Genomic DNA, 22327 nt, shown 5'->3' with positions numbered 1-22327 from the left:
CACAGGTGCACCTTGTGCTGGGGACAATAAAAGGACACTAAAATGTGCAGTTGTGTCACACAACACAATGCCACAGATGTCAAGGGAGCGGGCAATTGGAATGCTGACTGCAGGAATGTCCACAAGAGCTGTTGCCAGATAATTTAATGTTAATTTCTCTACCATATGCCTCACAACCGCAGGCCACGTGTTGCTGACGTAAACGTTGTGAACAGAGTGCCCCATGGTGGTGGTGGGGTTATGGTATGCGCAGGCATAAGCTACGGACAACAAACACAATTGCATTTTATCGATGGCAATTTGAATGCACAGAGATACCATGACGAGATCCTGAGGCCCATTGTCGTGCCATTCATCTGCCGCCATCACCACAAACCAGATACTGACTGGTTTTCTGATCCACACCCCTACCTTTTTTTCAAGGTATCTGTGGCCAACAGATCTGTATTCCCAGTCATGTGAAATCCATAGATTAGGGCCTAATTAATTGATTTCAATTGACTGATTCTCATTAAAACTGTAACTCAATAAAATCTTTGAAATTGTTGCGTTTATATTTTTGTTCAGTATATATGACTCTGATGACTGACGTATAGACTAGGGAGGCGTAATTTACATTGACATATTTTTTGGTCATTTAGGAGACACTTATCCAGAGCGACTTACAAGAGCAATTAGGGTTAAATGCCTTGCTCAAGAACACATCGACAGATTGTTCACCCTGTCAGGTCGGGGATTTGAACCAGCTCTAGAAAGATGCCCGAGTTTCCGACTTGGAATTCCTAGTTGTTTTGAATGCGGCATCACTGTATCGACACCGGATGCTAACCAATAACATAATTTCTCATATTAGCGTCACGGCAGAACCACAAGTCTCCCGGCAGCAACATTGAGACTTCCGGTTTTCCAATTTTTGCCTTCAAAATAAACATCTTCGGTAAAACGCTGTGTGTATGATACGAAATCAATAATTTTTTCAGCTTAGTGCATAACGTAATGTAAAAAAAACCAACTAAAAATAGAATGACTACTTTATATAAGATAAATCATATAATGTGGAGCACATTGAGACATCCTGTGGCATTCTGCATTAGCATTGAATAGCCCCCGTGATATGCAACTTTTCAGGGAAGTTAGGAACCAATATACACAGGCAGTTAGGAAAGCTAAGGCTAGCTTTTTCAAGCAGAAATTTGCATCTTGTTGCACAAACTCAAAAAAGTTCTGGGACACTGTAAAGTCCATGGAGAATAAGAACACCTCCTCCCAGCTGCCCACTGCACTGAGGCTAGGGAACACTGTCACCACCGATAAATCTACTATAATAGAGAATTTCAATAAGCATTTTTCTACGGCTGGCCATGCTTTCCACTTGGCTACCCCTACCCCGATCAACAGCCCTCCACCCCCCACAGCAACTCGCCCAAGCCTCCCCCATTTCTCCTTCACTCAAATCCAGATAGCTGATGTTCTGAAAGAGCTGCAAAATCTGGACCCCTACAAATCAGCCGGGCTAGACAATCTGGATCCTCTCTTTATAAAATTATCTGCCGAAATTGTTGCAACCCATATTACTAGCCTGTTCAACCTCTCTTTCATATCGTCTGAGATTCCCAAAGATTGGAAAGCTGCCGCAGTCATCCCCATCTTCAAAGGGGGAGGCACTCTAGACCCAAATTGCTACAGACCTATATCTACCCTGACTATCTAAGGTCTTCGAAAGCCAAGTTAACAAACATTACCGACCATTTCGAATCCCACCGTACCTTCTCCGCTATGCAATCTGGTTTCAGAACTGGTCATGGGTGCACCTCAGCCATGCTCAAGGTCCTAAACGATATCATAACCGCCATCGATAAGAGACATTACTGTGCAGCCGTATTCATCGACCAAGCCAAGGCTTTCGACTCTGTCAATCACCATATTCTTATCGGCAGACTCAACAGCCTTGGTTTCTCAAATGATTGCCTCGCCCACCAACTACTTCTCTGATAGAGTTCAGTGTGTCAAATCGGAGGGCCACAGGGTTCAATTCTCGGGCCGACTCTCTTCTCTGTATACATCAATGATGTTGCTCTTGCTGCTGGTGATTCTCTAATCCACCTCTACGCAGATGACACCATTCTGTATACCTCTGGCCCTTCTTTGGACACTGTTAACTAACCTCCAGACGAGCTTCAATGCCATACAACTCTCCTTCCGTGGCCTCCAATTGCTCTTAAATACAAGTAAAACTAAATGCATGCTCTTCAACCGATCACTGCCCGCACCTGCCCGCTCGCCCGTCCAGCATCACTACTCTGGACGGTTCTGACTTAGAATATGTGGACAACTACAAATACCCAGGTGTCTGGTTAGACTGTAAACTCTCCTTCCAGACTCACATTAAGCATCTCCAATCCAAAATTAAATCTAGAATCGGCTTCCTATTTCGCAACAAAGCATCCTTCACTCATGCTGCCAAACACACCCTCGTAAAACTGACCATCCTACCGATCCTCTACTTTGGTGATGACATTTACAAAATAGCCTCCAACACTCTACTCAACAAATTGGATGCAGTCTATTACAGTGCCATCCGTTTTGTCACCAAAGCCCCATATACTACCCACCACTGTGACGTGTACGCTCGCGTTGACTGGCCCTCGCTTCATACTCGTCGCCAAACCCACTGGCTCCAGGTCATCTACAAGTCTCTGCTAGGTAAAGCCCCGCCTTATCTCAGCTCACTGGTCACCATAGCAGCACCCACCTGTAGCACACGCTCCAGCAGATATATCTCACTGGTCAGCCCCAAAGCCAATTCTTCCTTCGGCCACCTTTCCTTCTAGTTCTCTGCTGCCAATGACTGGAACGAACTGCAAAAATCACTGAAGCTGGAGACTCATATCTCCCTCACTAGATTTAAGCACCAGCTGTCAGAGCAGCTCACAGATCACTGCACCTGTACATAGCCCATCCAACTACCTCATCCCCATACTGTATTTATTTATTTATCTTGCTCCTTTTCATCCCAATATCTCTACTTGCACATTCATCTTCTACACATCTACCATTCCAGTGTATAATTGCTATATTGTAATTACTTCGCCACCATGGCCTATTTATTGCCTTACCTCCCTTATCCTACCTCATTTGCACATACTGTATATAGACTTTTTCTACTGTATTATTGACTGTATGTTTGTTTATTCCATGTGTAACTCTGTGTTGTTGTATGCGTCGAACTGCTTTGCTTTATCTTGTCCAGGTCGCAGTTGCAAATGAGAACTTGTTCTCAACTTGCCTACCTGGTTAAATAAAGGGGAAATCATTTGTAAAAAATGTTTGGAGCTTAAGTAAATGAATGTGAAGAACATAATATTCTACAGAGCCTATTGATCTAGCACTAGAGTCTATATATGGTGTTATTTCTTGGATGACTGTGGTCGATAAACCCAGCAAGCCCTTTCTACTCGACTCATTTCATTGGTCCCAATGCAATACACTGTAGGCCTAAGAATTACATTATTGGCTTAGACAGAGAAAACGATTCTATGCGCCAACGTAAAAGTGGGGTTGGAAATACTCAGTAGGGTCTGTAGAATATATGGTGTTATTTCATGTGCGATTGAGGTTGGTCCCAATGGAATGGGTGGAGTAAAGGCCAGCAACACTCCATATTATTCAGAGCCCCATGAAATGACACCATATATACATTTTACAGACACTACTATTCCCAACAAAACCTTTACTGCAGCACCCAAAACAGTTTATGCTCTATAAGCCAATATGTATTCCATTAACAGTGATTCGCACTGGGGGCATTTATGACTTTGGAAAATGGTGCAAATTTCACTTAAATATGAACAAATAAGAATAAATGCAGATTATTGAGAGTTTTCTACTATTACTTGGGCGACCTTAATTTTGAAGAATTTCTGAACTCTGTGACCCGGTAGTATTTTGTGTTGCGACGACAGGCTGATATTTCTCTTCACTTCAGTGTAAACGGAAGTAAACAGTGACGAAGAACAATTTCCACGTTAGCGTTTTTATTTAGAGGTTTATTAACACCATGGAAATCAACATTTTACTCATTTAACTGCACAGCATCACATAATTGCCCCATATAGTGTTTAATTCACGTTGGAAAAAGGACTTGGTTGATAGACGTTATCTATGTATGTGCCGCAGGTTAGTTAGTTGCTAACAATGGCTAACTGTGTGGTTTTTCACACTCAAATAGCCTCCATCATGGAGGTGCTAGCAAATGCAGCCGTGGCAGAGATCTGTAAACTCGTAGACGACGACTATGCAGTGTTTCGTTTGGAAATAACTCAAAGCCAGAAAGAAAACAGGACATTACGGAGGAAACTACAGGTACAGGAACTGAAGGTAGCACGGGAGCGCGCAGAGAGGACAATGCGAGAGCGCGTCCTCGTCAGTCGTTCCAGTAGTGTCAAGATCCTCGACCGAAACAGAGGAATGGCAAGAGGTACATTTTGCGTAAAGGCGCTGCATGGTCAACCCGACGTCTGCATTGGCAAAATAAAAAGACAATTGAATGAACATGACACTGATTTCATTGAAAACATATAGCCTACCTACAGTACAGGCAGGCTATATATTTTTAATACATTTACGGTGATATGGCCTCTACTTCTTGCGTTTCGCGGAGCAGCACAGAGCTGTTGTGAAGGAAGTTGTCTTCTATGGTATATTGGCGATCGCACAATTGAATGTGCATCCCGCCACCTACTGTGAGGGATGGAAACAGGATTCCCCTAAATGGATCAAAATACCCATAAAATAAACTAAATCAAACAACTTCGCTGTTAAAAAAAACGAAACAGATCTGATCCCTACTCAGGCTCAATGGGAACCAGGGAGGGCAGGTCTTCCAGTGTCAGTACCCCTTGCAAGTCTTCAAAAATATTTAAGTCCCAAAAACGTTTAAAAGGCTGCACCGTTTTTCCACCTGTATCTCCACCCCGAATCTCCCCATTTCCCCCCCAGCAAAATCCCAGGGGGGACGGGGGACACACGACCCCCTCATCCTGGGAAAAATATGATTTGTCCCCCCCAATATATCACTGAAACATAACTATGTAATTTAAATAATATTAATAATACGCAATGAAAGCAATTGTGCTGATTATAGACACTTAATAGCGCGTTTTTAAGTTTCAAAAGATTGCAACCCCCCCACCCTTTGCCTCACAATGGTTTGATCCACTGCCAGTTCCTTAGCTTGCTACATAACTGACGTGAGATTAATCCAGTCAATCACGCACACACACTAGCTGAATATGCAGAGCTAGTGCGCAAATATTAACTATTAAGCTAGCTAGTACCTATTCCATTTATGTGGCGTCGTCAAAGATGGAATCAGCATGCAGATGATGTAAGTTAGTGCTTCAAAGTCCCTGTGATAAGGTTAGCGATAAACTGAAATCCAAACTGAACAGAACTACACTCTCTTCTACCATTGTCTTAAATATATTTAATGGTCTCGTTGCAAAAGCTAAATTGTCGCAAGTGAACTTTTATTTATTTATTTTATTTCACCTTTATTTAACCCGGGTAGCAAAGATTATAGCAAACACCACTGAAACTGAATTGGTGCTCGCTAGCTTTGCAAATTCAGCTATTGTTGGAAGCCAGCCAATATGAAACAAACTATTAAAATTACAAAAGGTTGCAGCATATGTTGTGTAAATGGTGAACTCATACAGCTGTCAACTCTTGTCATTTTAATCCGTTTCACATTTGCTAGCTACCTCTTAGATCGAAGCCCAAATAGAATGATTGAAGATGATAGAAGCCCATCTCCTACTGTAAATAACCTACACACTGTGTGTGTAGCCAGCCAGCCAGCCAGGTAGAAAAATGGCAGAAAAAAGACGGACATCAGAGTATTTTTCAACACACTAAAACGCATAGTAAGAACCCTAGTAGCCTAATATCTCAAAGACTAGTTGATAAAAGGTTCATAAGAAAGAAATGAAATTCTAATGGAAATGTTTCACAATGATGTCATTAGGCAGAGCAGGCAACAGATGGCACACAGACAGCAGAGTTGGGGACAGATATGCAGGGACAGACTGGCAGAGACAGGGAGTCTCAGGTAAGTTTGTTGAGTCTTTGTTTGGCAACATTATGAAAGGTTCTCAATTTTTTTTACTTGTAAAATAGGAACATAATTGGAAAATGCCGTGGATACCCCCACTCTCAACTTAAACTGGTGACTGAACTAAGATTTGTTAAAGGCAATGGTATTGCTGTTGTGATTAGTTGTGTAGTTTTGGGTACCGGTAGTTAGGAGTACGGCAAACACCTTATTTCTTTGGTTCCTCAATATACATTTACCATATTACAATGTAGGCTATGTGTTACAGCACTACTTTTGGTGTCCCCCTCAGGAATTGCTCTTGAGAAAATGTCATGTAATTGTCCCCTCCAAAGTTGATATCAGATTTTCGCCAATGCCCCCCGGGTATACGTTTTGGGTTTTGACCTAGCACTACACAGCTGATTCAAATGATCAAAGCTTGATGATAGGTTGATTATTTGGTATCAGCTGTGTAGTGCTAGGGGAAAAAACACAACTTATACCCAGGGGGGGCCCCAGGACCAAGTTTCGGAAACCCTGATTTAGGTGCCTGGGTAGTATCACAGAGGAAGCCAAGCCAGTAAAAAAATACATATTACCACTTATGTTGTGGTAATTGCTTTGTTTGCTCTGTAACCCATTAGTTCATAGGTTTGCTTAGGATGTTTTGCTTAGGATGTGATTTGATTGCTGTTCCAGGCAGCATAAGATACATGGGCTACACATACTGAGACAGAGGGGCGCTGTTTCCCTCGCTCGGATGATTTCTCCGGTGAGATTCAGCCACTTGCAAATAAACGGAACATTTGGACAGAGATGAAAGAGACATTATTTTATCATTTTTATTGATCAAATATATGGGGAAGCCTGGCTTCCCTTGGCATCCATGAATACACACCACTGTATTTAGGCTATTGTTTGTATGTGTTTTTCACACTATGTTGAGGTAGAAATCAGAGTATAATGCTTACATGGATGTCAAGCACAGTATATGTTCATGTCATTGTCATCAATCAACTGCATTACAGTTAAAACTACTTTGACTACCACCACCAATGTCTGCATGCTAGCTGTGCTACCAGTTTATACGAATGGGAGTTAGCATTTAGCAGTCACTTCTTCTAAACCTGACAAGGGACAACTTCTAAATGTTATGCAGCGAAAACAGCCAAACGTATCCAAATTGGATTTGCGTAAGCACATTGTGGGCCTGTTACAATATATTAATCGTGATGGATTTGACAAATATCCACTTTGTTAGATCAGATTTGTTGAATGTGTGTTCATCCAGCTTCCTTCTATCCCCTACGGTCTGCATTCCATTGACCTCTTTACCCGGGTTATCCCCCTTACCTTCCCGATCTCTTTCCAGGAGTTCAAACACATTTCTGTGTTTTTTGAAATCCGTACTCGAGGTATCATAAATATGTTTTAGTTTTTTTGTGAACTTCTTCTGATAGCCTTTCGTTAAAGTTCTCCATGTTTGTTGTCAAGAAAGTGAGTTTGTGTTTATTGAGGATTTACCACCCCCACCTACCGTCAACCAATCATGTCAGTGTGGAGCTATACGGAGCCCTCCGCATTATTACACAATATGAGAGGCACATGGCATCTTTGTACAGAGCTGGATTTGGCCTCCACAAGGCTCCGAATGCTCCGCAATTGCGTCACACCCTATGTACGGAGCCTGTGGATCAAGCATAATTTGGCTTTAAGCGAAAGTTCTCTCTGCTTGGTGTTTTGGGAAACATGCTACATCTTAGGCCGTTGTAGGAAAGATGTATCTTAAAACACTCTGAAGCCGAAGTTCCATTGCTATCGGGAAACCGGGCCCAGATGTGTTACCCAGAATTGGGTCTTGGTCAGTTTGTGGATAGTATGCAATAATTCCCCATGATTACTTAGCCATCTTCCGCAAAGACACAATATCATATTCCAACCAGATTCTGGATTGGGGCTGTAGGTAGATTAGCAGTTAAGAGTGTTGGACCAGTAACCAAAAAGTCGCTGGTTCGAATCCATGGGGGTGCAATGCAAATAGTCTGGGTAGCCATTTAATTAGCTATTCAGGAGTCTTATGGCTTGGGGGTAGAAGCTATTTAGGAGCCTCTTGGACCTAGACTTGGCGCTCCGGTACCACTTGCCATGCGGTAGCAGAGAGAACAGTCTATGACTAGGGTGGCTGGAGTCTTTGACAATTTTTAGGGCCTTCCTCTGACACCGCCTGGTATAGAGGTCCTGGATGGCAGGAAGCTTGGCCCCGGTGATGTACTGGGCCGTACGCACTACCCTCCGTAGTGCCTTGCAGTCGGAGGCCGAGCAGTTGCCATACCAGGCAGTGATGCAACCCGTCAGGATGCTCTCGATGGTGCAGCTGTGAAACCTTTTTAGGATCTGAGGACCCATGCCAAATCTTTTCAGTCTCCTGAGAGGGAATATGTTTTGTCGTGCCCTCTTCACGACTGTCTTCATGATTGACATTTATCAATAAATAGTATGTCAAGAAGTTATGAGAAGTGTTACCTTACATCCTTGCCAATTCTAGACAGTGTCAATAGGGTACAATATAGTGTTGAGCATTGACAGTACCTAACTTAACCACCTCCTTTTCCTCCAATCACTCTCTCAGGTGAAGGACATCTCAATGGAGGCCACAGAAGCTTTGTGAAGCCAGCGGAACACAATACATGGAGAGATGACCAACCAATCACTGTTGACGACGGGAGTGGAACCTCAACCCAGTACGTTATTGTGATAGAGGTTAGTTTAATAGTGTTACATAAAAATTACAGTATATCAAATATGACGAGTTTATTTCAAAAAGGCTATTCATTAGCTTACGTGTTCATCTTAATGTATTTGCCATATGGGAGCTTGTGAGACTTCCCCACGACATTGTTATCCAATTCAACTAATGTACCGATAATAACCTCCCCTCTTCTTGTGTCAGTCTGCAGATACAGAGGCTGCAGGTCCTGGGGTCAAGCAGGAGAGGACTGAAGGAGAAGAGGACCCAAGACACAGTAGAGACATCCAGACTGAAGCGGCAGGAGCGGCCCCTGTAGCTACGGAGGATCCCACCACCTCCCTAGTGCAGCCCAGGACCAGACGCAGCATCACGGAGGTCAGTGGAACGCTGAACGCCATCCTCAAGTCAGAGACAGACACCAAGACTTTAACTGTAACACCAAGGCTTTTACACACAAGATCAGACCCAGAGAGACTGGGGCTGGGACCACTGGGCTGTCCTCCTGCTCTCGGCTCAGAGTATTTACTTTACGGTAACCCAAGCCCGAAGACGGCTCATTCCCATCAGGACTCAGGTGACGCATTAGAGACTGGCAATGATCCGTCTTGTTCTTACACTACAGAGATGGACCGTGACAACATGCCCTTGGGTTTAGAGACACAGACTGATCTGCCTAGAGGGGACTGGAACCAGTACAGTAGTAGTGTATACTCTGAAGGGTGCTTGGATGAGAAAGGGGGCGGTCTGGTCGTAGATGAAGTGGCTGTGAAAGTGGAGGGCGACATTCCTCCCACATGGAATGCAGATAGTCACCTAGGAGACGGACTCTCACAGGGCAGAGATTTCTTAGATTACAGGGAAAGCTTAGAATCAAATACAAATGTTGCGACCCAATCTCCTTTACACTCGCTCAGGCATTGCGACAGAGTGTCCATGTCGATGGGGCCTTCCGATTCACACGGCCATGTCCTTTTTGATCAGGAATTGAACTCAAACAACAGGGATAGAACCCAGGTTCAGGGAGGGGGAGCCACATCAGGATATAGTAAAGAGAAACTGTTCCTCTGCATGTTCTGTAACAAAGGCTTCAGTTGCTCCCAGAAGGTGGAGAGGCACCAGAGGGTCCACACAGGGGAGAAACCATTCAGCTGTACCCAGTGTCACATGCGCTTCGCCCAGGCTGGCCACCTGAAGAGACACCAGAGGGTCCACACAGGGGAGAAACCGTACAGCTGTACCCAGTGTCATATGCGCTTTGCCCAGGCTGGTGACCTAAAGAGGCACCATAGGGTCCACACAGGGGAGAAACCCTATAGCTGCCCCCAGTGTGAGAAGAGGTTCTCAGAGAGGAGCTACCTCAGGCTACACCAGCAGAAAAAACATTCCACTCTATAACATAGAAAGTAACCATTCCACGTGATAGCTTCTGACATTTAGATCAAACCCTGCATTAAAGACACATTTTCATTGTTTTCAGCAGAAAAGACCCACAGATGCATTTGGAATAACGAGAGTGACAGATTTCAGTGTTGAATATTGCATCCAGACATTGTGTGATATGATATACACTGAGTGCACAAAACATTAGGAACACCTTCTTAATATTGAGTTGCACCCCTTTTGTCCTCAGAACAGTCTCAATTTGTCAGGGCATGAACTCTACAAGGTGTCGAAAGCGTTCCACAGGGATGCTGGCCCATGTTGACTCCAATGCTTACCATAGTTGTGTTAAGTTGGCTGGATGTTCTTTTGGTGGTGGACCATTCTTGATACACACAGGAAACTGTTGAGTGTGAAAAGCTCAGCAGCGTTGCAGTTATTGACACACTCAAACTAACTACCATATCCCTTTCAAAGGCACTTTTGTCTTGCCCATTCACTCTCTGAATGGCACACATACACAATCCCTGAATCAATTGCCTCAAGGCTTACAAATCCTTCTTTAACCTGTCTCCTCCCCTTTATCTACACTGATTGAAGTAAATTTAACAAGTGACATGAATAAGGGATAATAGCTTTCACCTGGATTCACCTGGTCAGTCTATGTCATGGACAAAGCAGGAAAGTGTTCCTAATGTTTTGCACACTGTATAAGCCTAAAAAGTCTGTTACATATTGTGTTTGTACTGTGTAGGATATATGATGTTCACAAATGCCTGTTTCATTACTTCTATTAAACTACTTTATTTTTTTACCCCCCAAGACATGTTTAATGAGAAAATGAATGCAGTTTATCAAGTTCATTAAGATTTTTTGTTGAGACATGTATGTGGTTTTCAGATGGTGTATTTAAAACTTGTTTATGTTTAATAAACACAAAATGGGACTTTTCATTCTAAGACTTTCATTGAGATTCTCTTTAGTATACATCACATCTGGGCCTGTATCCACAATGCATCTCAGAAAAGGTCCTAGGCGTCCTCTTAAAACCTGTTGAAATATTTTTTTATAATAATTCCCAGCTTAGAGTAGGTTTATGATAACCCTTACCACCAGGTGGTAATGATGATGCAATCTCTATTGCACTCCACACTGCCCTTTCAGACCTGGACAAAAGGAACACACAAAAGGACCCTGGGACTAAACACCTTTATTTATTTAACTAGGCAAGTCAATTAAGAGCAAATTCTTATTTTCAATGATGGCCTAGGAACAGTGGTTAACTGCCTTGTTCAGGGGCAGAACGACAGATTTTTATCTTGTCAGCTCAGGGATTCGATCTTGCAACCTTTCGGTACTAGTCCAATGCTTTAATTACTAGGCTACCTGCCGCCCCAAACCTCCTCTGTAACTGGATCCTGGACTTCCTGACTGCCGGACCCCAGTTGGTAAGGGTAGGTAGTCCGCCACACTGATCTTCAACATGGGGGCCCCTCAGGGGTGCGTGCTCAGTCCCCTCCTGTACTCCCTCTTCACTCATGACTGCATGGCCAGGCATGACTCCAACACCATTATTAAGTTTGCTGATGACACAACAATGGTAGGCCTGATCACCGACAACGATGAGACAGCCTATAGAGAGGAGGTCAGAGACCTGGCCGTGTGGTGCTAGGACAACAACCTCTCTCTCAACGTCATCAAGACAAAGGAGATTGTGGACTACAGGAAAAGGAGGACCGAGAACGCCCCCATTCTCATCGACAGGGCTGTAGTGGAGCAGGTTGAGAGCTTCAAGTTCTTTGGTGACCACATCACCAACAAACTAACATGGTCCAAGCACACCATGACAGTCGTGAAGAGGGCACAACAAAACCTACTCCCTCTCAGGAGACTGAAAAGATTTGGCATTGGTCCTCAGATCCTCAAAAAGTTCTACAGCTGCACCATCGAGAGCATCCTGACTGGTTGCATCACTACCTGGTATGGCAACTGCTCGGCCTCCGACCGCAAGGCGTTACAGATGGTAGTGTGTACGGCCCAGTACATCACTGGTGCCAAACTTCCTTCCATCCAGGACCTCTATACCAGGCGGTGTCAGAGGAAGGCCCTAAAAACTGTCAAAGACTCCAGCCACCCTAGTCATAGACTGTTCTCTCTGCTGCCGCACGCGTTACTAAGGCACCAAGTCTAGGTCCAAAAGGCTTCTCAACAGCTTCTACCCCCAAGCCATAAGCCTCCTAAACAGCTAATCAAATGGCTACCCAGACTATTTGCATTACCCCCGTATGACTAAAGTTGCTTCATGCATCGCTTTTATTTTTACCCATTAGAGTAGGAGTAAAATGTATCTATTCTCAGCAGTTATGACCAATTTTCTACTCTGAGAGGCTATTGTGGATACCGGCCCAACAAAGAAGTGCTGATCGAGGATCAGGCCCCCGACCTGTCTACAAGGTCTTATTCATTATGATTTGAAAGGCAAAACTGATCCTACATCAGCACTCCTCTGAGAGGCTTTGTGGATACGGCCCCTGATTTCACCCTATTCTACATACCCCCAACAGCACATTATAACCAGACTACTTACTAAATATACCTACACATAACCACACACAAAAAACGAAATGCATGCTATTCAATCGATCACTGCCCGCACCTGCTCGCCCGTCCAGCATCACTACTCTGGACGGCTCGACTTAGAATACGTGGACAACTACAAATACCCAGGTGTCTGGTTAGACTGTAAACTCTCCTTCCAGACTCACATTAAGCATCTCCAATCCAAAATTAAATCTAGAATCAGCTTCCTATATCGCAACAAAGCATCCTTCACTCATGCTGCCAAACACACCCTCATAAAACTGACCATCCTACCGATCCTCGACTTCGGTGATGTCATCTATAAAATAGTCTCCAACACTCTACTCAACAAACTGGATGCAGTCTATCACAGTGCCATCCGTTTTGTCACCAAAGCCCCATACGCTACCCACCATTGCGACCTGTACGCTCTCGTTGGTTGGCCCTCGCTTCATACTCGATGCCAAACCCACTGGCTACAGGTCATCTACAAGTCTCTGCTAGGTAAAGCCCCGCCTTATCTCAGCTCACTGGTCACCATAGCAGCACCCACTTGTAACACGCGCGCCAGCAGGTATATCTCACTGGTCACCCCCAAAGCCAATTCCTCCTTTGGCTGCCTTTCCTTCCAGTTCTCTGCTGCCAATGACTGGAACGAACTGCAAAAATCTCTGAAGCTGGAGACTCATATCTCCCTCACTAGCTTTAAGCACCAGCTGTCAGAGCAGCTCACAGATCACTGCACCTGTACATAGCCCATCTGTAAACAGCCCATCTATCTACCTACCTCATCCCCATACTGTATTTATTTATTTATCTTACTCCTTTGCACCCCAGTATCTCTACTTGCACATTCATCTTCTGCACATCTACCATACCAGTGTTTAATTGCTATATTGTAATTACTTCGCCACCATGGCCTATTTATTGCCTTAACTTACCTCATTTGCACTCACTGTATATAGACTTTTTGTTTTCTTTTGTTCTACTGTATTATTGACTGTATGTTTTGTTTATTCCATGTGTAACTCTGTGTTGTTGTATGTGTCGAATTGCTACGCATTATCTTGGCCAGGTCGCAGTTGCAAATGAGAACTTGTTCTCAACTAGCCTACCTGGTTAAATAAAGGTGAAATAATTTTTTTAATAAAAAACACACAAGCAAACACCTACTGTACAAGTCAAAATAGTTTAGTCAGATTTGTCTGATGACTTATCATAGCTGACTATTCACCCACACCATATTTACTGTGTGTCCACCATGATGGGCTTAACAACAATGAAGTCATTCTGTAATTACAGTATAAGACCTAAACGTAGACACATGCACACACACAAACATGATAACATGTATTTTGTGTTGTAGATATGTGGTAGTAGAGTAGTGGCCTGAGGGCACACACTTAATGTGTTGTGAAATGTATTGTAATGTTTTCAAAATTGTTTTCAAAACTGCCTTAATTGTGCTGAACCCCTGGAAGTGTAGGTCCTGCCTTGGCAGCAGCTAATGGGGATCCTTAATACATACAAACAGTGGGGATGGGTAAACACTCCATGTTAAAAGTGTGTTTTATTATCTGTGTGTGTGTGTGTCTGTGTACGTACCTGAGGAAGTTTATGTCTGTAATCTGTATCTTCCAGGAGGAGGTTCCAGAGGTGCTGCTGGTGAAGGATGAGGGGTGTGATGAGGGTCTGGGGAACACTGAGGGGACCATGGTCATGGAGGACAACCAGACTACACCTCCTCCTGAACCCACAGAGGAACCAGCTGAGCAGCACAGGACCACACACAGTCTCACTGAGGTGAGCCCACTGTGAACTACTGTCTGAATGGTATTAGGTCAGGACCCGTATCCACAAAGCCTCTCAGAGTAGGAGTGCTGATCTAGGATCAGTTTAGCCTTTTAGGTCATAATTAATATGATTAAATGGAACGATCAGCACTCTTACTCTGAAGCTTTGTGGATACGGGCCCGGATGTTGATTCATTTTGTTTTAAGTGTGGGACCCTGCATTTGAATTATCCAACCATTTAAGTGTCAGGTAATCCGATCAACTAACATGTTAGCATAGTACTCATAGCAATCCCTCATTGCCCAATCAGAAGATGCTCCGTAGCAGGGTGCTCATATCAGATTTCTTGATCCAATATCATCTCACTCTGTATCTCTTACAGTCAGTAGACATGGAGGATGGGAAGCCTGATCTGCTGCTGGTCAAAGAGGAGACAATAGAAGACGGACCAGAGAGCATTGATCTGTTCAGTGGACTAAAGATGGGGGAGCAAGGTAAGGGAGAAATATACTGCTCAAAAAAATAAAGGGAACACTTAAACAACAGAATGTAACTCCAAGTCAATCACACTTCTGTGAAATCAAACTGTCCACTTAGGAAGCAACACTGATTGACAATACATTTCACATGCTGTTGTGCAAATGGAATAGACAACAGGTGGAAATTATAGGCAATTAGCAAGACACCCCCAATAAAGGAGTGGTTCTGCAGGTGGGGACCACAGACCACTTCTCAGTTCCTATGCTTCCTGGCTGATGTTTTGGTCACTTTTGAATGCTGGCGGTGCTTTCACTCTAGTGGTAGCATGAGACAGAGTCTACAACCCACACAAGTGGCTTAGGTAGTGCAGCTCATCCAGGATGGCACATCAATGCGAGCTGTGGCAAGAAGGTTTGCTGTGTCTGTCAGCGTAGTGTCCAGAGCATGGAGGCGCTGCCAGGAGACAGGCCAGTACATCAGGAGACGTGGAGGAGGCCGTAGGAGGGCAACAACCCAGCAGCAGGACCGCTACCTCCGCCTTTGTGCAAGGAGGAGCACTACCAGAGGCCTGCAAAATGACCTCCAGCAGGCCACAAATGTGCATGTCTCTGCTCAAACGGTCAGAAACAGACTCCATGAGGGTGGTATGAGGGCCCGACATCCACAGGTGGGGGTTGTGCTTACAGCCCAACACCGTGCAGGACGTTTGGCATTTGCCAGAGAACACCAAGATTGGCAAATTCGCCACTGGCGCCCTGTGCTCTTCACAGATGAAAGCAGGTTCACACTGAGCACATGTGACAGACGTGACAGTCTGGAGAAGCCGTGGAGAACGTTCTGCTGCCTGCAACATCCTCCAGCATGACCGGTTTGGCGGTGGGTCAGTCATGGTGTGAGGTGACATTTCTTTGGGGGGCCGCACAGCCCTCCATGTGCTCGCCAGAGGTAGCCTGACTGCCATTAGGTATCGAGATGAGATCCTCAGACCCCTTGTGAGACCATATGCTGGTGCGGTTGGCCCTGGGTTCCTCCTAATGCAAGACAATGCTAGACCTCATGTGGCTGGAGTGTGTCAGCAGTTCCTGCAAGAGGAAGGCATTGATGCTATGGACTGGCCCGCCTGTTCCCCAGACCTGAATCCAATTGAGCACATCTGGGACATCATGTCTCGCTCCATCCACCAACGCCACGTTGCACCACAGACTGTCTAGGAGTTGGCGGATGCTTTAGTCCAGGTCTGGGAGGAGATCCCTCAGGAGACCATCCACCACCTCATCAGGAGCATGCCCAGGCGTTGTAGGGAGGTCATACATGCACGTGGAGGCCACACACACTACTGAGCCCCATTTTGACTTGTTTTAAGGACATTACATCAAAGTTGGATCAACCTGTAGTGTGGTTTTCCACTTTAATTTTGAGTGTGACTCCAAATCCAGACCTCCATGGGTTGCTAAATTGGATTTCCATTGATTATTTTTGTGTGATTTTGTTGTCAGCACATTCAACTATGTAAAGAACAAAGTATTTAATAAGATTATTTCATTCATTCAGATCTAGGATGTGTTATTTTAGTGTTCCCTTTATTTTTTGGAGCAGTGTACATATAGCCTACATACAGTAATAGATCTTCTATGGGAATAGTGATGCACCTGACAAATGCTTTTATTAAACACATATGAAACCTTATGAGTACTTTATTTCAAAAACAATATCAATACAATTTGTATGAAATTCAAAAATAAACAATACTATGTATATCAACATGACAGTCATAGATATCACCAGGCAAATAACACACACAAAATCCATGTCTATGATTTTTGTTCTGTTGTCATGTTTGTTAAGTCTGGATTGTAACATTTGCCTGTAGGTGGCTGGCTGGAGGTTAACAGAGGAGACTTGGCGGCCATATTGGATTCCCAGACTGGTGCAGTCAAGAGCCCAGCGGATGACATCACCGAGCAGGCTGGGACCAAAAGCGACATAGTGGAGGTCAGTGGGTGGGACAGCATCCTCAACCAAACTTAGTCTCCATGACAACAGACTGGCTGAGACCAGGATAAGGTTTAGATTTGGTCTGCAGGGACGGGGAGGTGTCAGTATGGGGTGGGAGAGAACAAACACAGACTCGGCTAGCGATGCTCCGTCCTGCTCCTATAGTTGTGATTCAGAGAGACTGATGGAGCCTCAGGTTAACCCCCTAACAGGTGCTGCCTTCAGCCTGCCTTCTATAGGATCTATCAACTGGAACATGGACCCTGAGACAACACAGACACTCCCTGGCCTTCATCCTCCTCACACTCTCCTAATGTTAAACCAGACCTCAGACAATGCCAGTGCCTCAACACTAAATGGCTACACAAGCCCATTGACAAATGACAGTAGTAGTGATGCTATCAGCAGATCTGGTGGCAAAGAGTTGTGCTTCCCATGTTCATTCTGTTGGAAAGTCTTCAGTTTCCGCAAACAGATGGAGAGCCATCAGAGGATGCACACGGGGGAGAAATCGTTTGGCTGCCACCTGTGTGAGAAGAGGTTCTCCCACCAGCACCACCTGAAGAGGCACCAGAGGGTCCACACAGGGGAGAAATCCTACAGCTGCCCCCAGTGTGAGAAGAGGTTCTCCTGTACACACTGCGGGAAGAGGTTCTCAGAGAGGAGCTACCTCAGGATACACCAGCAGAAAATGCACACAGTCCATGTATAGAGTATAGTGATATGTAATATAGTACTAGTTAGTTTGTAGTTAATTCTGTTGGTTTAGGATGTAGTAGTGAAGTGGATGAGGTGAACTGAGGAAAGAATGAGTATGATGAGGCAGAGTAGATGATATGGTGATGGTTGGTGTGATGGTGTCTGTAAAAATGCTTTACTGATGAAGAGTGACAACCTTGTCCTGTTGTTTAATGCTGGTGTTTTATAATGAGGAAATGATAGTGCCTTAATTCAGGTTTACTTGACCTGAAGTGGTGAAGCTGTGTGTAATGTTTTGTTGAACCTTTTCCAAGGCATTCTAAATATCATTTGATCAAAGCGAGGGTATCAGATAAAAGTTATTTTACTTGTCACATGTATAATTGTGTGCAATAAAGGTACTGTACTTCAAGTTATCTTTTTACATTTTAGTGTATGACCATTTTGTTTAAATGAAATACAAAATTGACTCTTTGCTGACTGACTTGGTTATTTTTGTGTCATTTCAGGGACTGAGTTTCCCTTACCTCAGTGGAACCAAAACATTATACTTCATTCTTGAATCAACACATATGGACATTTTTTATATTAAACTCCAGTGGCTTATCGTGGAGAAATTACAAGATTTTTCATCAAACAAATTGTCATTGCGGAGCTAATGTCATGTAGTAAAGTAATTGAAATATGTTGCATGAGAAAACATAATCCGCTTTTATTAAAAGGCGCATGATCTGGTTTTACATCAATGGAGGTCGATTTAACTTGTTGACTGCTAATCTATTCCTTTTGCGCATGTGAAAATCTCTGTGGAGAAACACTTGGAGGAACTTTAAGGCTATTTTCTAGAAATTGTGTCGTTATGTGCCACATGATAAGTCTACAAACCATTGTAATTAGGTTATTTGCGGGATTCACTTTGTTACATCAATAGCATTGGGTCTACGGTATTGACTAAAATCTGGGCTTCTGATTGTAATTCAACTATGGATATGTACTGAATATATGCTTGAGAATTGGCTGATGTATTTCATACATTTGGTGCATTACAGGTTCATCTTAAAATAATAGATGTTTAATTAGTGTGAAGCAGAGGTTGGTATTGAAAATATAGAGTCATATTTTTGGGGTAGACTGAAATGAAAACAGTGCCTTCTAATAATGTGAATGGAAATATGTTATTAGTTATTGGTGTTGTTTTGGATAGACTACTAATGCCCTGTTTTAGTCCGCTGGTGAAAGCGAGTGATGCTCGCTGGGCTATATCAGGCTGTAAGGGACGCAGTGGGTTAGTTTGGTGTAGAGATATGACTAAGTTAAATGGGAGATATGCTTTGACAACATTTTTGTTATCATTACTCAATTCCATAGTTTAACACCAGTGAATTTGAGCAGGAAGGTAATGTCATTTAAAACGCTAATCTGTTTCCGAACAGTGTCTAGTCATTAAAGTGGATTGCAATTAGTTTTGACTATTGCGCTGAGACAGCGCCAACTTTTTGAATGTTCTAGATTTGTTAAACAACAGGTTTATATTTTTACAAAATTAATGCAACAGTTTGCAGTGATTAGATGACCAGAAAGAGGTTATGGGTACACTGAGAAGTTGACACTTTCTTTTCCAGGAGAACGGGGGTAGTCATTTTCTCTCTCTTTGAAATGTTTCCTGAGGCTATGGTCTTAGGAGAGCGGTTAGTGAAATCCGGCAGTTGTATAAGTATAAATCTACCAAATTAAATAAGGTCTGGCAATTTTTGTTTGTTTTTGCCATATGGTTTACCACACACACACTCACCAGCATGCACACACAACATACTGGTTATGAATATCAGTTAGTGCCGAGGTATCTTAAAGGTGCACACACACACACAATTTTCGGAAGTCTTTTTTCTGAGTTTTAATTAAACACGTGAATTATTTAGAATAGAAATGTACTGGAAACTTACTGTAAACCTGAGATACGAAATGTATCAACTATTTCATTAATTAGTCAAATATAGTAAGACACTTCTTTGAAGGGTTTGTATGACCTCTGTCCTGACTTTCCAGTGAGGTTTGATCACCATCACTGGAAAGCCATTTAGATGATGATTTGAAGGTAATTTGTAATACTGATAATTATGATGAAGTTCATAGTTCATAGTTCACAGCCATATTTGTGATTTGAACCAACGGGAAGAAGGAGAGGGCGTTGCCTTTGACTAAGGGTAGGCTGTCTTAAGGCTATTTTCCTATGATTGTATGGGTACGTTTTTCTTTATGGAGTAATTATGGGTAGTGATTCTTATTCGATTTGTTTTTTTAACACATGGCTCACATTGTGAGTCATGTGTAAAAATGGGGGAATTACCAGTCCCCTGAGGTTTTGGATTGAAGTTTACACACCTTGAGTGATATGTAGGAGTGATATATGAAGGAGTGTATTGTTGTGTTCTATGTTCTGTTTTGTTTCGATACAAATCTCACTAGATTGGGTCTGCTGGATTGTTGGGATTTCTCATGATGGGTTAGAGATCTAACTTCCTGATCCTGTGGCTCTGCGATGAAGTTGACAGTGTGATGGGGAGTATAAGCCAATTTGAAAAAATTGTTTCAGCAGAATGTGTTGTTATTCTCTTTGACATGTGTTTAGAGATTTGTATTAAGAATAATTGGTAAAAGTAATAATTTGTAATATAGTCAATGCTTGTCTGGATTTCCTGAATCAGAAATGAACTCAACTAAACTGTTGTTCTGATCTGTCCTCTCTCGAGGATAATTCAGCCGAGAACGGTGTGAACCTCAAAACCCCCTCTAACCGGCTGAAGAAGAGCGACAAAGGCGTTCAACACGGCCCTGTCCGCACCACTTCTACCGAGAGACCTGAGCCAGCAACCGGTGTACAGCATCCAATCGAAGCTATCAACTGGTTTTTCTCTCGTGTCTTTTCTCTCAGGAGTGTGACAGGACTCCACGTAGAGTGAGCATGGAGGGAGATCCGTTCCAAACTTCTTTCATGTTGCTGGTATGCTGGTTGACAAATGGACAAGACATAATGGGTGGTAAAGGTGGGGATGGCCCAGGTGAGACATTATCATGGGCCATCCAGTTTGAAATATGAAGCTATCTGAAGAAGAACCAATGAAGAGACACCAGGAGAATCAGAGCCTGAAGGGGGGGTTGTTTAACTGCCCATAATTGATTTAGATTTGTCTAAAATGGTTTATTTTGGGTATCAGGTTGATTGTAGAGGTCTACACACTGCTACATGTATAGTAATTTAGATTAAGAATGCATTAAGATAGTGATCTGTAATTATAAACATAAGAAAGTTAATACTAGAATTATAGGTTCATTATACTGTATGTTAATATAAATGTACATTCTGCCAATGTTGGTGTATGCCAAATTGAGGGTTTTAATCACTGAACAATGTCATTCTAAATTTGGGTTGGATAATTAATTGGGTTTTGATTATGATTTGTAAATTGAATGATTTTTAAAACTGACGGATTGATTGGTGAATGGAGAGGGTGAACTCTGATCCGGAGAGTGGAACTGACCCGAATCTATTTGATTTATATCCCTTACCAAATGACATTTTTGATGATAATGATAATACTCAGGAACTACAGCACGTATGGTGCTAATGGCACATAGAGTCTATAGGAGTGGCCTTATAAGTAGTGGAATCATGATGCTTGTTCTGGGTCATGTTCATTAGGCACCAACGCAATACATTTGACTTAAACCGGGATTCACTACCTGGATTTGTCCAACAAGATATGCTAATTTCAGTTCCTACAGATGGTGTTATGAGGATAGAAATAGTTATTTCCACCATGCTGACCAATAGGAGTATGCTCAGTATCAACATGATGATTTGTTTCATACTGATGAAAAATGTACTCTGATTTAGATTGCTGATAATTTGTTAATGACATTTTAATGTTTATATCATTCCCAATGAAGGATCATTTTATGTTAAGGTTAATGGCCGTATCGCAAGCGATGCTTATTGACGTTTCTAAACGTTAAAACAAAGCGTTGGGATTGTAGTTCACATGAGCCAGTCGTGGGCAAAGCGAACAGCTGCTAACTGTAGGGAGAAGGCAGAATACTGCCGAGAGTTTGAGACCTAGGAGCCTCCCAGTGAGCAGGCCTGAAGAGAGAAATCCAGAGGATGAGTTTAAGTAAGGTAGGATTTCTTGCATTTATTGCTATGGTAATTCAATTGTACTGCACTGATGGAGCTTAAATCGCGGAAAATATATGTGGCAGTGGCAGCAGCACAGACATGTTTGGGTGTAAGAGTTTTTTTGTGCAGAAGATCTACAGTTGGTTTTAAGAGAAGGGTTCCATCCTCCCGGGCTGGAGTAGGATCTGGTAAGGCTAAGGTAGTGGGATAGGGGTGGTGTGTTTTGGGGGTATAGTGGTGTGTATATGTGAAGAGTTAGGTGGAGGTGCGATTTAAAAAATAAAAATAATCCTTTCCTTTTTTCTGACAATGTGCAATTCAAACTCCGACCTGTGAGAGGCAGCAATAAGCAACACAACGTCTAGTCTGCCGGAAACACGAA

At 43.1% G+C, this 22327-nt stretch overlaps 1 protein-coding gene across 3 annotated transcripts; it reads left to right on the top strand.

Annotated features, from left to right (window-relative positions):
- Nucleotides 1-3980: 3980 nt before the first annotated feature.
- LOC145850314 (uncharacterized) lies at nucleotides 3981-18245 on the top strand. 3 transcript variants are annotated; one of them, XM_082978319.1, is made up of 7 exons: nucleotides 3981-4477; nucleotides 6026-6109; nucleotides 8724-8854; nucleotides 9045-9218; nucleotides 14445-14606; nucleotides 14980-15091; nucleotides 16948-18245. In XM_082978319.1, exons 1-7 carry the CDS (start codon nucleotides 4195-4197, stop codon nucleotides 17103-17105), a joined length of 1104 nt encoding a protein of 367 aa, XP_082834445.1. In that variant the 5' UTR covers nucleotides 3981-4194; the 3' UTR covers nucleotides 17106-18245. The 3 variants fall into 3 exon arrangements, with proteins under 3 accessions (XP_082834445.1, XP_082834443.1, XP_082834444.1); XM_082978317.1 differs by lacking the exons at nucleotides 14445-14606; nucleotides 14980-15091; nucleotides 16948-18245 and having other exon boundaries at nucleotides 9045-11176; XM_082978318.1 differs by lacking the exons at nucleotides 6026-6109; nucleotides 14445-14606; nucleotides 14980-15091; nucleotides 16948-18245 and having other exon boundaries at nucleotides 9045-11176.
- Nucleotides 18246-22327: the final 4082 nt, after the last annotated feature.

The sequence above is a fragment of the Salmo salar genome, chromosome 08 (assembly GCF_965601325.2).
Source record: "Salmo salar chromosome 08, fSalSal1, whole genome shotgun sequence".
Classification (NCBI taxonomy): Eukaryota; Metazoa; Chordata; class Actinopteri; order Salmoniformes; family Salmonidae; genus Salmo; species Salmo salar.
This window is presented reverse-complemented; position numbering and strand designations above follow the sequence as displayed.